This window comes from Haliotis asinina, chromosome 1, assembly GCF_037392515.1.
Source record: "Haliotis asinina isolate JCU_RB_2024 chromosome 1, JCU_Hal_asi_v2, whole genome shotgun sequence".
NCBI classification, from domain to species: domain Eukaryota; kingdom Metazoa; phylum Mollusca; class Gastropoda; order Lepetellida; family Haliotidae; genus Haliotis; species Haliotis asinina.
Window position 1 is genome coordinate 54,065,993 of NC_090280.1, and position 17,144 is coordinate 54,083,136.

General features: G+C 41.2%; 2 protein-coding genes across 2 annotated transcripts; one reads left to right on the forward strand and one right to left on the reverse strand.

Moving 5' to 3' along the window:
* Window positions 1-79: 79 nt before the first annotated feature.
* On the reverse strand, window positions 80-4,693 carry LOC137294010 (uncharacterized). Its single transcript, XM_067824928.1, has 3 exons — window positions 4,390-4,693; window positions 2,839-3,201; window positions 80-873 (listed from the first exon to the last, which is right to left on the reverse strand). The coding sequence occupies exons 1-3, from the start codon at window positions 4,658-4,660 to the stop codon at window positions 668-670; spliced, it is 840 nt and encodes a 279-aa protein (XP_067681029.1). The 5' UTR covers window positions 4,661-4,693; the 3' UTR covers window positions 80-667.
* Window positions 4,694-11,805: 7,112 nt separating this feature from the next.
* On the forward strand, window positions 11,806-16,656 carry LOC137294056 (uncharacterized). Its single transcript, XM_067824987.1, has 5 exons — window positions 11,806-12,043; window positions 13,539-13,706; window positions 15,042-15,158; window positions 15,573-15,702; window positions 16,373-16,656. Exons 1-5 carry the CDS (start codon window positions 11,960-11,962, stop codon window positions 16,489-16,491), a joined length of 618 nt encoding a protein of 205 aa, XP_067681088.1. The 5' UTR covers window positions 11,806-11,959; the 3' UTR covers window positions 16,492-16,656.
* The last annotated feature ends 488 nt before the right edge of the window (window positions 16,657-17,144 follow it).

Consider the following 17,144-nt stretch of genomic DNA (forward strand, 5'->3'; position numbering starts at 1 on the left):
TATTGTAAATGCTCTGTAGAGATGTATTTTACAAATAAATACTTATGAGTTATGAAACCACTTTGTGACATTACTTTGTGTAAAAAATAACTAAAATAAATAAATCTGGCTGAATCAGTTTACTTAATGGCTGCTTTATCAGTCGCATCACATTCGACAGATAGCAGGACCTTAAAGGGTGGATACATGCACCCAATACATGCAGTTCTAGACAATGACTCGAAATAACTGGTCATATATGTTTTTGATAACTGAGGTAGCGTGCATTGTGGTTGTGCAGTTGCCTAGCAACATCACCTCAAGAAACTCCAAGTAAGGGCCTGACGTTGTATTATGGCCTCCGTAATGACGAACAAAATATGACCACAAGCCTTCCCTATATCGCTCTCTTCTATTAAGTTGGGTTCTGACTTCACGTAAAGGATATCGTTTTCAAAAAGAAATATTGATTGTAAACATGCATTGTTAATGCATGAATAGGGTATTTTGGTATGTGATGTCAGAAATTGTTTTACCTTGAAACGGACATGTGATTTCGCACCTTTGTCATTGAAAGTTCTTGCGTTCGTTCACAAGTACGAAAATTTCTGAATATGTAATTTAAGTTTATGATTAAAAGTTATAATAAGAACGTTATGACATCACATCTTTTGTTTATTTCTGATGTTCATTTGGTGGGATTCAGCAGGTGACCGGAGAATGTGGACATGCCATTCCCAAAGAGAATATCATGGGAGTTTTCAGATGCATGGCGAACCCACACTTCATCACCAAACTTCAGGTCCACGATGGCCTGGGCGGAGGAGGGCGTTGCCTCAGAGCCAGGCTGCACATAACCGTTGCCACTGGCAGGGATCTGTGTTGGTGGTAAACCTGCCGAAGTAGACACAAACATTGCAGGCTTTCACACTGCCAGGTAAAATATTATGGACACTTGAAACCGATTCAAACTGAACATGATCAAAACTGAATCCTGTGGCCAAAACGCCCCTTACGCTCCAAAACACAATGCATCACCATCGAATATATTTGACGTTTGTCCTTTACTTCTAGGGGCTAGCCTAGTGTTTAAAGCGTTCGTTCGTCACGCCGAAAGACCCGGGTTCGATTGTCCACATAGGTAGAATGTTCTGGTATCACCTGTATTGCAGAAAGCGGTGTACAAATAGACTGATTCGTTACACAGAATGTTATTCTGATTTCATAATAGTGTCCATAGCGTAATGCCAAAATCCAGTTGCTAGCTGAGTTTATCGCTTCTCGGCAACCCGTCAAAGTGTCAACTTGCACGTTTATATTTGGTTGACATAACAGGTCAAGAGATCAGGGATTGCCCAGTCTGTAGATATGTCAAAGGCCTGATAACCATATTCAACTGCAGGAAAGCGTTATATTCGTTCGGCAGTCTAAGTAAACATACCCTCAGCACTTTTCGTTACACTCCACTACGGAGTCTAACAAAACCTTATGGGAGGTCGCGTCAGTGTTGGAGCGTTAACGCAGGCGCATCAGATCCAGGGAACCAGGCTGATCGCGAACGTGCACATTCGCACATACCTTTTGAACTTTTTGTCTCGAAAAGGTTCATACCCGAACGATTCCGAATGCTATTTAGCGCACGCTCGCTTCCGGGGGATGCACACGGCGTACGTACAACTATGACAACAGTGAGTAAACAGTTGCTGAAAATAGTGTTTTTGGCAATATTCAAGGATGTTATCTAGTGGAAATATTAGCTAATGGTAACCATGTCAACAGAAACCCAAAGCGTATATACTGCAGGTCAAATAACTGTGGTATATGCAGATTTTTGTTTGTGGAGAGATCTGTGTGTCAGTGACCTGAATATTTTGAACGTCCCTCCGATCCCTAAATAGTAGCCGTTGTCTGGCTGGTTACGTAAATCTACTTAACCGTCTCGCGTTTGATTGGACGGTCACTGGTCGCTCAAAGATTACCTGACGCGACCCTCTACTAGGTTTTGTTAGACTCAGTGGTGGAGTGTAACGAAATACACTGAGACTAAGTTTACTTCGACTGATTCGTTCGGAAATGATACGTTGCGGCATGTTACGCTAAAATCAATGGCTAATGCAACAGAGTATCGTTCGTTCCGAAGGCTTTTCTGTAGTGTCACTGTGAGGTCACAGCAAAGCTATGTAAAATCACATGTAAAGCCATGTAACGTCACAGTAAGGCCACGTAAAGTCACAGCAAACCACGTAAAGCCACGTAAATTCACAGTAAAACCATGTAAAGTTACAAGCCTCGTAAAGCCGTGTAAAGTTGCAGTAAAGCCATGTAAAGTCACAGTAAAATCATGTAAAGTCACAGCTTAGCCACTTAAAACAATGTAAAGTCAGAGCAAAACCATGTAAAGTCATGTAAAGTCGCAGTAAAGTCATGTAAAGTCACAGCAAAGCCATGCAAAGTTACAGCAAAGCCACGTAAAAACATGTAAAGTTACAGCAAAGCCATGTAAAGTCACAGTAAACTCATATAAAGTCACAGCAAAGACACTTAAAACAATGTAAAGTCCGAGCAAACCCAGGTAAGCCATGTAAAGTCACAGTAAAGCCATGTAAAGTCACAGCAAAGCCACGTAAATGCATGTAAAGACACAGTAAAACCATGTAAAGTTAAAACAATGTAAAGCCACAGCAAAACCATGTAAAGCCATGTAAAGTCATAGCAAAGTCATGTAAAGGCATGTGAAGTCACAGTAAAGCCATGTAAAGTCACAACAGAGTCACTTAAACCAATGTAAAGTCACAGCAAAGTAACGTAAAGTCATGTAAAGTCACAATAAAGTTAGCTATGCTAAATATTTTCACTCACCTAAGCCAGATGGGGTGCTGCTGAATGCGTATCTTTTGTCCATTTCGTTATTAAAATAATCTTCTACGTCTTCTGACCCTTCATCCGCCACACTTCGCCCAAATCTTGACTTTGACGAGAACACCCGTCCTATCTGTACTCCGTTGTTGACGATCTCCAGCTGGATTCCTCCAAATGATCCGACTGAGATAGAGAGCTGATATGTTCCAGGCTGTGGACAACGAAACACGCCCAACCTTGCGTCATATCCATTTCCTTTGTTCAACACGACGTCATCGAAGCGGATGATTTGGTCTTTACCGAGTCCTGAGAGATTGTGTGTGAGGCGAACGTTAAAGGCCACAAAGGTAACTGGATTCGTCACTGCACAAAGATAAAAATTGTAAATATTATAGGTTTACAACACAGTGACACAAAATGAACGAAATAGCGTATTGCTTCATCATGAGATAACAGTATCTATAATTCATAAACATTTCTGTTTTCGTGACCAGCTTAGACCTACTAAAAATACAGTAGTATTTAAAACAACGAGCGATTATCGACACTAGTTGTCCGAAAAAGGTGACCCACTCGATAAGGCGTTTCATGAAGGCTGGAATACATTCCGTTTACGTATGTATGTCACATTTCCTGTGTCGTTTCAACCATGTGTACAAGTATATACTTACATAATTAGACATCTAAAAATGAGCCTGTGTAAGTATAATTGGTTTAAACGGATACACAGCAAACATGTCAAGGTGGAAAGTGTTACAGTAAATAATTTTGTCCACTCGTTCCAGTGAGTTTTGTTTCCAGGCGAACTCAGCACTATTTCAGCTGTATGGCGACAGTCACAATCGAGTCTGGACCAGACAATCCGTCGATAAACAACATGACCATCGATCAACTCAATGAGGACTAGGCGTTATAGATGTGACTGGATAACCACCAAAGATTTCTGATGGCATTTTACCACGGCATCTTGGAGCTAGACCCTCTATGCAGAAGGAGTCATCAGCCCATGATACGTGGATATAACAATCCCATGATACACCGCACACTCCGGAGAAAGGTATCATCAATTTTAGGTGTGTGTGTCGATGTTTCCTTGTTAGCATGCTTTTGCTAAACCCAAACGCTTGTTATAAAGGTCATAACTAACCCTGAGGTGAATTCGTCAGTACTGAAAATCAGTTGTAATATGCAGAGGTGTAGTTAGTTTCTACTCAGGCGTATCGACCCAATATACACTATACAGGATAATTATTTTCGAAGTATTCACAGGTTTCTGGGAAATTGCTTAGATCCTACCTCACTCGACTGTCTGGTCCAGAATCGATTGTTGAAAGACCGACTTCAAACAGCTGAGTGTGGTGTCAAACAACTGCGTGTGTGAATTGTTTAGTTTTACGCCACACTCAGCAATATACCATCTGTAAATAATCGAATCTGGACCAGACAATCCAGTGATCAACAGCATGAGCATTACGGTGGCAACTGGAATTACGATGACAGCGTTAAGCAACAAATAACTACAGGTGTATAGAGCGGGGCACTGTTCCTTACCTGGTCCAGGAATGTGCGCAGGAATATTCACCACCTGATCGTAGACCTTATTGAGCATTGATTTGATACCAAGTACATCGGAGTTGAGCTTCATGATGAAGTTGTCCCGTTCGTATTCCGTCTGAAACACCGTGACCGGTGCTAGTGTGGTGCCTGTAATTGGAGTGGGGGATATCTGCTCACTCGTAACATGAGGAAAAGCAACGAGAAATGCAACAACAAGATACCTGAAGCTTCCCATTCTGGGACAGATCTGTGGCCAATATGTCATATGATCTATTTATACAGTGGTTTAAACGTCTGTGACTTCTTTGATAAGATTTGAGCCGTGACGCGAATAAACAGCTGTGTTTTCCCATGGTAGTTTTCATACGGCTGAATATATGACATTTGGTTACGATAAATGTAACTACCTGCATGCCCTGTGTTAAATATTGAACCAGCAAGTAGATGTTTTCGAATCTTCTACTTTGCTACTTTGAAGACACCTGTCGCACACACATCCACAGGCATGTCATTTGTTACATTAAAAAGAAAATAGGTGATAGAGGCAACAACAGCAAAACCAAACACACAAAAGCAAAAACAATATCCCCCATCCCCCCCTCCACCACCTAAAAATAAAACAATAAAAAGTAAGAACAACAACAACAAACTCAAAACAAACAAAACAAACAAAAAACAACAAAAAAACCCCCATAAAAATAAAACAAAACTGAAAACAAACAAAATATAACAAACCCGAAGACAAAATATGACGAGAAGACAAGACCAGAACAAAAACAAAACAACAAAGCACACACGTGTACACTAACACATGTACAGACACAGACAGCCAGACAGATAGACAGGGACACACACATGTACACACACACTCACTCTCTCTCTCACACACACACGCACGCACACACACAGACACAGACAACACACACACACACACACTCGGAAAACAAGCAAAGCATAAAGTCGGGAATGTATGGAACAAGTCAACGCAGGAAATTTCACCGAACATAATTATTGCCACAAATGTGTCAAATGTCGTCCTCTAGTCTGCGATGAAAACCGTTTTGAAAGATTAATTTTTAATTGAGGCCTTGGACATCTACAGTGGGAAAGACGTGGTCGAATGTTGTGAGAGTCTGTGCAGCTGGAAAGAATATATTGGAAAGACAAGTGTCCCTTTGTGTCATACAGATTCGTGGGATGTCTCTTGTGTCTCAGATACAGGAGAGGTGGAATCTTTGGCCTCCTGCATCTCCAGTTCAGGGCCCCGGAAGGTTACGACCTGTCGTAACTCTACAGCTACGAACGTTTAGTGGAACGGGACTCAGGTTGGTAAACCCGGGAAAAGGAAGAGCTGTTTGATTGTTATGCGATATTTCTGATCAATCACGAAAATTACACGTCACCTTCTCATGCACATGGTGTTGAGTTTATGACAAATGTTTCTTTGACTGGCATTCCAGAAATTGAGGAGATGAAGAACGAGGGACATTTTATGGATATACAACTTGTGTATTCTGGCGACGTTTCGACATACATTATAATGGCGTTGTCACTCAAGCTTGCTTCGTTAGAATCTATGTATATATCCATAACAATTGTCCTCATTCTTCCATACCAAAGTCTCATGAGTCTTCCCTGATATTCCTAATAATTTTTTACTTATTCCGACTGGATTTATACTAGCAACGGACTATCTGACCAGTGGCCATTTCGCACAATGCGTAAGATAAGGAGTGGCACTTACTGTGAATAAAATTTTCTTCAAGAATGCGATTAAAACTTTAATTATTGTCAGATGTCTGTGGCTGGTGTGTTTTCAGTCTTTGCCATTCAAGGGGAATTCACTCTCCCTGGCTAGATAAGTTTGTGAGTGAGTGAGTGAGTAAGTGAGCATGGGTTACGCCCCTTTTAGCAATATTCCAGCAATATTCCATAAATGTCACGTGGAGGACAACAGATTTTGATTTCACTAATTGTGTACATGTGGGGAATCGAACCCGGTTTTTATGAACTAACTCTTAAAAAACTAGGCTACCCCGCCGCCCAGGCTTGGTAAGTCTTTATTCAGGATTTGGCTGAGACGTATAACGAAGATAAGTGTCCATGGTGATATTCATGCCGTAGTTTCCACTGGGTGAGGCTTCTAGTAACGCTGCGATGAACAGTATACCAGTAATATCGTACCAGCCTGAGGCAATGCAGGTGTCAGAGGTTTCACGATTTGGTGCTGGAACATCTGACGCTGAAACGTCTAGAGATATAGCCAGGGCGAACCCAGGTTTGAACCCACACTCACTGGTTTCTGGTGTGTCCAGGGGACGCAACTCTGCACAACGAATCGCCTCACCTCTGACGATAGGACCACCTAAACAATGGGGATAAAGGCATGGAAAAACCCACCCACTGTGGGTCTTGTGTTCTTGACTTGACCTAAAATCTGGAAACAACGGACCTTGCTGTTATTTTTGCTAGCATTTCAAAACATGTTAATCTTAAAACGTTGATTCCACCATATTGAGAATAGTATTTGCCGCCAGTAAAATTACTCTTGCACGCACAATGGATATTGGGTTGACAGACCAAGAACCATAATCGGGTTGAATTTCGGCCCGGACAGTCACAAAGGGTGTACATCTGATAATTGGGTCAGTCGTGATCAATGCTTACAAACAAGAAATATTGTTTTGTGATAAGCACACATGCTCAGCTTATGTATTTATGTGATAAACGTTGTGTATTTGAAAATTAGGTTATGTAAATAGTCTTCAAATTTAATTTGCAACCAAAAATGTTTCGGGACGGTGGGGTAGCCTGATGGTTAAAGCGTGGGCTCGTCACACTGAAGAACCGGGATCGATTCCCCACATGAGTACAATGTGAGAAGGCCATTTCCGATGAGCCCCGCAGTGATATTGCTGGAATATTTGTAAAAGCGGCGTAAAACCATACTCAGTCACTCATTTCAAATGATTAATTTTCATTGCACGTTTATCTCCATTCAACCATAATCGAATACAAATAGAACTTGTTCGTTCCGGGAAAGACACTGCGACTTACAATGTATAAGACGTTTCGGTAGTGATGTTTACACCGTGATGTACAGTACTGTAAATATTAATATTTACTGTATATACATGAATAAAATTTGTCTAAACAGTTGACGTACAGGTTGATGATGTTGAGTGATGTTTCGACAATAATGTTGACAAACCAACGACATACCAGCTCTACAAATACTGTGGTGACTTGTAGAGCGATGCAGTCTAACGTGGGAGACGTTACAGGACACATTCCTGTATGTCAATAATATTTTGCAACTGAAAACATTATGATAGTAACGCCATGAAGAATTGTCACGCTTGGGTGTTTCAAGACACTGAAGAGTTTCGTCTTAGTTTGGGAGGAAGGCACGAATTGAATATGATTGGACACCGTCACAAGTCTGGTGTTGACGGAGCGTGGAGCAACGATTCGAACGATTGGTCATAGATTTCACGCATGCCGTAAGTCGAATAGCGGGGCCTGCGGCGACCTCGTCACATTGCCCACTGAATGAACTTAAGATAATAATAACAGGCTATTTGTAGACATATATGAAGCAAGATACATAATTAGAATGAATTGTGTTTTCTGCTTCGCCGTGAAGATCCGGGTTCAGGTGCATCTTCAGTGACAATTACTTGTCCCCCGTGGAGATTATATTTTTAGTGAGTGAGTGGGCGCGTTTCAGTTTTACGCCGCTTTTGGCAATATTCAAGCAATGTCACCACCGGGGCCACCAGAAATGAGCTTCACACATTTTACCCATATGAGGAATCGAACCTGGGTCTTCGGTGTCACGCTCAAACCACTTGACTACCTTTTGTCTAGGAGTGAGTATCGTTTTACGTCGCTTTTAGCAATAGACCAGCAATATGACCAGGGACAACAGAAATGGGTTTCGCACACCGTACCCATGTGGGGAATCGAAAGCGGATCTTCGGTGTGACGAGCGAACGCTTCAACCACTCGACTACTCCACCGCCCCTTTCGCTGAGGAATCCATGTTAGGTGTAATAGGTGATTAACGGACCTGGGTGGTCAGTCTCACAAACTTGATAGAATCACCGGTGTGACTGGTCTAGACTCAACTTTACAGACAATAGGCATATAGATGCAATGTTGCAGAGCGCAAAAATTTGATCTTATTATGCTCTTGTGTACAAATACATGATTATTGACTCTTCGACATCTTACATGCTATGATTTTGTACTGAGTATGATCAAGAATGTACATGATTGCAAGAAATAGGACGTCGAGTTGGACGTTTGGATGAAGGGTGAGTCATATTCACCTGGAAGATCACATGCAACCAAAAATAAAAAAATATAAGGAAGAAAATAAATCCCGAGTTAATGTTTTAGCACATATCTTTATTAGTTGTCATATACATATATATCAGTATTAGTTGTCGCGTGATCGGTGAGGACATATCGTTTTCTTCTTTCCTTAATTATGCTCCTCGCCCTTCTACTAAGTGTGGGCCTCATGCTCTGAACCCATTTTTGGAATAGAAAACAAATATTTTGCAAGTAGGCAGTGTTACCCCAGTGCGTCTAATTGTTTTAATGTCAATCTGTTTTCGGAGGACACCGGAAGTACAGTTGGATAGACATTCAATTGACTAGAGCATGCTTATTCAAAAGCGCTGAAGTGCAACCATGTTGTTATTTATCTTTGATTCCGAGCTAGGATGGTTATTTATTTTCAAATATACCAGGCTCTTGTTGAGACTACACCCGTTCTTGACAAACGTGACATCAACAGTTTGAAAGTGGTTATTTCTTAATTTTATTCAAACTGATTTTCTCCTCCGAAACACAATATGTCTGACATATTTTCATATTGAAATGCCTAAGTGAGTGAGTAGGTGAGTCAGTTTAGTTTTACTCCGATTTTAGCAATATTCCAGCAATACCACGGCAGGGGACACCTTAAATGGGCCTCACATATTGTACTCATGTAGGAAATCGAACCCGGGTCTTCGGCGTGACGAGCGAATGCTTTAACCACTAGGCTACCACGTCACCGGAAATGCCTGAGAGTATAAAAGAGGCAGAAAAGCACCTCTAAGAAACTAAACAGAGATTGTATACAATGAGTTTTCTTCAAACGAGTAACGGTTCATTTTTGTGGGACGAAATGAAACTATTCCTATGGGTGGATGAATTGATAATGAAGCAGTTATGAACAGGGCCCAGTTCCACAAAGCGAATTTAGTGCTAAGATGATCGTAACTCCCATACTTCAACATTGGATAACGCCAGTCGGGCCCCCTGAGTGATATTACCAAGAGCAAGTCGCGGGATGTGGGGGCCCCGTTCCACAAACCGATCTTAGCGCTAAAAAGACCGTAACTCCCATACATTGGCTTACGACTGTCCTAGCTCTACGATCGCTTTGAGGAACGGAGCCCTGGACAGTGATGTGTTAGATGCAATAAAACGAACAACCGAACTATGATAGCCGAAAAATAACACCGATGTGTGTGTTTTGTTTGTAATCTCTCATTTTATTGTTTTACCGAGATAATGCTTGTGATTGTCTCATAGGCCAACTGGTGCTTTTTATGTTTGATATATGTCTGTAATGTGATGTACTATACTTTATTGCAAGAGAGCGCGACATTAAAAAAGCTCTCTCTCTCTCTCTGTGTTCAGGTAAGCAGTTCTAAAGTGAACGTAAAAGCAATAATTTTCATTCACAATCTTAGCAAGTTGAAAGCCACGCCTTCAAGAACCTCTGTAAACCCTAATCAATACCACCATATATATTGTATATATGAGTCCTCTGTCAGATCGAGTATTCGTTTTTTTGAACACCTAATATGTTGTGTGGAAACGATTACCTAATGTGCAGGACCACGTGACCCTTAGTGAAGTCGGCGACGTACATGGTACATTTAACTTGAACTCCCAAACAGGATGTTGTCGTGTTCATTGAACCATAGCATCGAAGCTCTTGGCAAGGTATGTTATCTGCAGGAAGTGAGACGGTGACTACTGACCCGCAAATGTATATAGCACTCAATCAAACCGATCCATATCTTATACAATATCTATTTATCTGAAACTCGCAATCGTGTTCCTAGCTTGTTTACATTAAATATATCTGGGGATTATGAGGGGATTAAATATCCCGTTTACCCCACTGCAGATAGGCGAAATTGTGGATAAACGTCTTTCCGTTTTGTGCTGGGACAACTTTAGCAAAATTCAATTTTAGCAAAATTCCAACAATATCACGGCGGGGGACACTAACAACGGGCTTCGGACAGTGTGTCCATGGTGGGGAATTGAGCCCGTACGCTTGTCTTCGGCGTGACGAGGGAACTAGACTACCCCCACCACCTTCTTTAAACATAGAAATAAGGACAAAGCTAAATTAATATATTTCAATAAACGTTCAATAAAATCACGCTGTGGACCGTGATGGAGGAGAAAAACTAGCTTGGTGCTTGCAGATAAATTTTGTCAAATATTTATCCCCAGTGTGAAAGAATATACAGTTTTCAGTTTTCTCAGAAACACATTATTTGGTGGAAAGGCCATACCCTGGAATCCTTGATGCGCCGCAGGTTATCAAATGATTCAGATTCTATACTCTCTTAAATGCAAGAACTTTAGGTTCACTGAAGAGAAAATAATACGGGAGATGTATGAATAATATTGACAGGGAGGCGTCACTATTTCGATCCACATTATCTGGATAATTTTTTCATTCTTCTGATGGATCCAGTATCGACGCAACGTTTGTCTCGAACTCGGCATAACCACCATATGTTGTTTTGCATACAACGGGCAGGAGTGTGGTGCCTGAGTGGGCTTAATTTTACGCTGCTTTTATGCATACAGTGTATGTATTCCAGCCAAATTACGGCGGGGGTATCAGGAATTGGTTTCACACATTGTTCCCATGTTGCTGGGCGACGTAGAAACTAGTCATGAAGTATCATGTATCACACAAAGAGTGTTTCTGATCTTGCTGAAGTTAAATTGAATATTATGATCAACTGAAAAATAAACGGTTTATCCAAATTCGTTAAAAAAGAAGCGCCGCGATTAGCCGTTTGAAAAGTGTTGTATATGTTCCAGTTAAAAAGGGGAGTAAGTACTGATTCAGCAAATGAGACCAAAAGAACCCTCGAAAATAAAATATTCCAGGAAATTGATATTCTACTAGCGGAGTAAAACCCTTCCCACGACAGTTTAACAGAAATTGTAACCGACAAACAGTGAACAATGTTACCAGAGCACATAAAAATCACATTGTCCTCGTTTGTCAGTCATCCATGAACAGTGTATACTTAGTAGACCTTGACTTCCGCATAACCGACAACAGTGAATGTCTTCCTCAAATCTGATTGGTCGATTTGATGAACAGGATATGTGGAGGTTGTTTTTCAATCCGGTATCCAGTTTTCTTAGCCTTGATTGGCTATCCGTCCATATATCCGTGAACGTAAACGTATATAATCTTTGAGTAACTACAAAGTGAGACAGTTGTACAGTACAAAAGGTCACAATGAAGATGCTTCTCGCTACCGGAATCGCCATTCTTTTCTTCGCATATGCAGCTTGCCAACTTCAACGCAATGAAGAGGGAACTGTGAGTATTGCCATAGCAACGAACAGATTGTAACATCTTGTAATATTTCCATGGGCAGATCCAGCCTTTTGAAAGGGATGTGTGTGTGCGTGCGTGCGCGTGTGTGTGGTATTTAGTTATTTTCAAATGTCATGTTCAAATCCTCCCAACATAAAACAACCCTTTGAATCCGTCAGTGTGGTGACAGTCTAGTTGAACAAGATATTCCACAATCATGTTTGATGGCAATTTGTGGTTGGTGGTCCTAAAAATATTGTAATGTTGCTCCGCTCACAACATACTCACTCACTCACTCACTCACTGAGTATAGAACTGAAATTCGTAACATTGGCCGCTCGCATTCATGAAAGCCACTCATCAGTATTTTCTTATCGAGGTTACGGTTAAATGTTACATATGATATGCGTTTTTTTACCAGTGTTCAGTTTATATACAATACTACCTGAATAGGAATCTGTGTACATATATATTTAAGACATCGGGACAGTTTCCTTTGTCTGTGAGTATATATGTTGGGAACTGTTTGTTTCTTTAAATCACGATCCGGAAAAGACTGATAAAAAATCCACTGTGCTACTTAAAGGATGCTTATATATAATGGATATTGTTTAAGAAGTGTTTGTTAAAAATATATTTCGAACCGTGTGCTCTCAAAGCTTAAGATTGTAGAGAAATGATTGATTAATTGAGTTTAGTTTTACGCCACGTTCAGCAATATTCCAGCTGTATGGCTGCGGTCTGTAAGCAATCAAGTGATCAACAGCATAGCAACCATCTACGCAACTGGGATAGGATGACGTGTGTCAACCAAGTCAACGAGTCTGACTACCCAATTCCTTTAGTCGCCTTTTTCGAAATGCGTGGGTCAACGACGACAAAGTCTATCCCGGATCTTCAGGTGTTTAGGGAAATAAGGAAATATGTATTAATTGGACCAGTCCTCAAATCTGCATCGATACCGAGAGTAGACTATAGTTAAGTGTGAAAATGTGAGTGAGTGAGTTTAGTTTTACGCCGCACTCAGCAATATTCCAGCTATTTGGCGGCGGTCTGTAAATAATCGAGTCTGGACCAGACAATCCAGTGATCAACAACATGAGCATTGATCTGCGCAATTGGAAGCCATGACATGTGTCAACCAAGTCAGCGAACTTGACCACCCGATCCCTTTAGTCACCTCTTACGACAAGCATAGTCGCCTTTTATGGCAAGCATGGGTTGTTGAGGGCCTGTTCTACCCCGGGACCTTCACGGGTCGTGAAAATGTTACCCGTTAACATCAACTTGTGGTATTCCTCAATGTTGTAAATGTCTGTTACTAGTGGAGGCATTCCTCCGTTAATATGTCGCTATATGTGGCTTGACATCTCTGTCGCTGCTATATGATCACAAGTACGCTGTGATATTTCTATGCTGACAACAAAACCAAGTTTGGCTCAATAATACAGTCAGTAAACACGTTTTTGGATAATTGTGATGTGTTCTTCTTTCACAGAGAGTTACGTACAAGTGGCAAAGGAACATTAACCCAGAAGCTGAACCCTTTTACGTAGAGGAACATGCAAGCATCCTAAGACGTGGGGTCATTCTCATGTCTTCGGAGAGTTCCGCCCTCCATGAGAAGCAGTATCACAGATCACAGAGTCTTCATGATTTCACAAAGGTGAGTAAACATACTGATGCTTCAGGGACAGTTAGATAGCTTGTGGTTAAAGCTTTCGTTCGTCACGATGACGTGAGTTCGATTCCTCACATGTGTACAGTGTGTGTGGCCCATTTCTGGCGTACCCCGCCGTGATATTACGGGAATGTTGGTAAAAGCGGATTAAAACCACACACATTCACTCACTCACTCACTCTTTTCACTTACTATTAGTAGTGTAAGTCACCGTTGTCCATAAACTATTCATCAACTATTTACAAACAGCCAATACGGTAGTATAGTAATCACGAGAAAGTGTTTTGGTTCACACTAAATACAAAACTGAAAGTAGTATTTTATCGTATTTATTACCAACGGTGAACCGATACTTGTTGATACGTTATCTGACTCGTGAAGGTCCGGGCTAGAATATTGGCCTTGATTAACCCATGATTGTCGTAAGAAGCAACTAACGTAATCGGGTGGTCAGACTGTGTTTGACACATGTCATCGGTTCCTAATAGCGCAGATCGATGCTCATACTGTTGATCGCTGGAGTGCCTGGTCGGCAACCGATACACGCGCACTTAGGAGTCAGGAGAGCTGGTTGTATTCACAATCATAACAAGCAGCTAACAATCATCAGAGACATAAATCTATTATATTGGTCTCTTCAGTAATGTTCAGATCACAAATACGAAATCATGGATAGGTCATGGTCGGTAATCACTTAAAAGTCCTTTCAGCATATGTGACGTCAGCCTGGGGGAGACAGGTCTGTATCCCAAGGCAGATGTAATCATTGTCAGGTGACTTGACATGTCCGGATGATTTGATATGTCTTATCTCTGATGAATTAACTGACCTTCTGTTACTTATACCATCTTATATAGTGGTGATAGCTAACCAGTGACAAGTTGTGAAATGAACCTGTTTCTGCTTATTCATTTGAACACAATGGAAACCTTCGCGAGGTGTGTCATTCCCCCAAGTTTTACACAACACACTCATGAAACTGATAATGTGTCCCTTACAAATTGTCGAACTGTCATTAGCTACAGACAAAGTTAGGTTACGCTAGAGTGAGTATAGGTTTTACACTGCTTTTAGCAATATCCCAACAAAATCAAGAGAGGGACACCAGCAATAGGTTTCACATATTGTGCCTCATGTTGGGAATCACACCCTGGTCTTCGGCGTGAAGGTCTTCGCCCCAGGTTGTGAGGAAACGTTTTGGTCACGGTATTGATTGCACTCAACATCTTTGCTCCTTGTTTCAGTTATTTTATTACGTTTACATGTCGCTTGTTTCTTCCTGGAAACCGTTTTAACTATTTTACTTTGACTTGCTTTCAGGGTATTCTTGCAATCAAACACTTGGATTCACGAGGAGGAAAAGGTATTTGCTTTTTAACACATCCCGCTAAGACATTCAGAGAAACAGTGGAGGATCTTCAGAAGAGGACCGAAAAGGTAGGAAATTCAATATTTTTTTCATAAACCATAGGGATATGACTAACATATATATCACCCCGGAAACTTCATCATAACGGAAGGTTGTCGACGTCATTTGACATTTGAGGGTTTCAGAGACCCATTTTGTGTTTTTATGTTACACTTTTTCGACATCGTTTTCACACAAATTAGTTTCCGAAACTCGTTCTTCCAAACGAATGTTTAGTCTGACGTTTAATGGTGCACTCAAAAATATTCCGGCTATATGACAGTGGCCGATTAATAATCCAGTCTGGACCAGATCGATCTGATATGCATACACCAAGTGAGCTAGCCGATGGCCGATTCCTCAAGGTCTCCAGTCTAAGAGGCGAAAGTGACAGCTGTCACAGTTAAATTGAAAGTAAAATTCCGTATTTACTCCTGTTTCAGGGCAAGGTCGTTCTTGAGGAACCAGAACATTTCTACAGACTATCATCTAAGGAGCCCGTTCCTCGCACTGACAGCATATCCGTGAATCGTTTTTGCAGTGGTGCTCCCATGTACCAAGTTGAAGAATTTTGTGAGTGTCACTGATGACGTTTCTTGATTGAGAGTTAGATGTAATGTCCCCCCATTCACTGGAATTTAACATTCTGTGAATGGGCATTGTACCATGTATGTACCAGAACCATACCTTGAAGTCAGTGACATTGTTACTCTGAAATGAGGATACACTGATAGTTACAATGCATCAAAAAAGGTTGCTTAAGATTTAACATAGCCTTTGTACAGGAATATGGGGCTTTTACAGCCTCAGATAAACTGAGGGCCAAGAGAAAGTATGCCAAGTCATTTTAATGTAATTGAAAAGTGGATAAACTGTTGTAAGATATAATAATGTCCATGTTAACCACTTCCCAGTTGTAAAGCGTAATCCCTGGCCGCGGAATATCTGACTGAGAGCGGTGATTTCGACCATGATGTTCTACCATACATTTTCATATACGTCAAGATACTTGATAATGTTTTTTTATCATGCGATTTCAAAAAGACTTAGAAATCATTTAACAAAATTGACGTAGACGTTTTCTTTAGTCATATCATTTGTGTATGATACCGTTTACTTACTTTCCACATAAAAAAATCATGCTAAAAAATCAGGTGTATAGTTTCTTTTCCTTTCCAGTATATGTCTGGTATACCACGCTCCAGATTACATTCATCAGTAAATGATCATTATTGTGTTACAGATCGTCCCTTCCCACGGGATTACCCTTGGATTATCAGAACTCTCTGCATCTACTGGCCTCTTCGGTTCTGGTGGCCGCTTGATTTTCCCGGAGACTTTAACCCCATCTACTACGTGTAAGGGTGTGGTGGAGGCGTTACCTCATCCTGCAAAAAGTCCGGGTTCGACACTTTACGTTAGACTCATGCTAAGTGACCTCCACATAAGGTCGATATGTTCTTTGTGTAATAAATGCGACTCTTACCTACCATAGATGGTTAATTAAATTTCGTTGTATTTTTTTTCCATATGGTTTTGGTTGTGATTCTCAAGAAAGGTACAATGTGAGCAGCACATTTCTGATTCCCCCGCCGTGACATTGCAGGAATATTGCTAAATCGGCGTAGACCATAATCAATCACCCAATGAACGAGGACGGGGTGAGCGAACTCGCTAAAGGGCAAGGCTAGTGATCCACCGAGGTTGAGCCCACCTGTGACCGGGTGTAAAACCCTTGCAGTCAACTTTGTGTGCAGACTCTTTCCGTGTTGTCACAACCCCTAGTATACAGTACACAACCCTGTGCACTTCAAACAACTAACGAATCCGTTGATAAATGACCAGATGGTGGCCACATGAATATGTGCATACACCTAGTTGCGGGTACAGCAACGTGCAGTAAACAAAGTACTGTGACTATGCGTCCCAGTCTACCCAGTTGTGAATTGAGTACCTCGAAAAGAAAGAGCCACAATAAACTCGATGCGCCTAGTGGCAGCAAGAGTTGTATACTC

Bases quoted from the DNA above. Each gene is read 5' to 3' on its own strand.
- LOC137294010 (XM_067824928.1), bottom strand. From the start codon at position 4,660: ATGACATATTGGCCACAGATCTGTCCCAGAATGGGAAGCTTCAGGTAT. The intron at 3,202-4,389 runs GTAAGGAACAGT...ATCTTTGTGCAG, and splicing joins TGCGCACATTCCTGGACCAG to TGACGAATCCAGTTACCTTT. The intron at 874-2,838 runs GTGAGTGAAAAT...CTACTTCGGCAG, and splicing joins CAGCACCCCATCTGGCTTAG to GTTTACCACCAACACAGATC.
- LOC137294056 (XM_067824987.1), top strand. From the start codon at position 11,960: ATGAAGATGCTTCTCGCTACCGGAATCGCCATTCTTTTCTTCGCATAT. The intron at 13,707-15,041 runs GTGAGTAAACAT...ACTTGCTTTCAG, and splicing joins GTCTTCATGATTTCACAAAG to GGTATTCTTGCAATCAAACA. The intron at 15,159-15,572 runs GTAGGAAATTCA...CTCCTGTTTCAG, and splicing joins TTCAGAAGAGGACCGAAAAG to GGCAAGGTCGTTCTTGAGGA.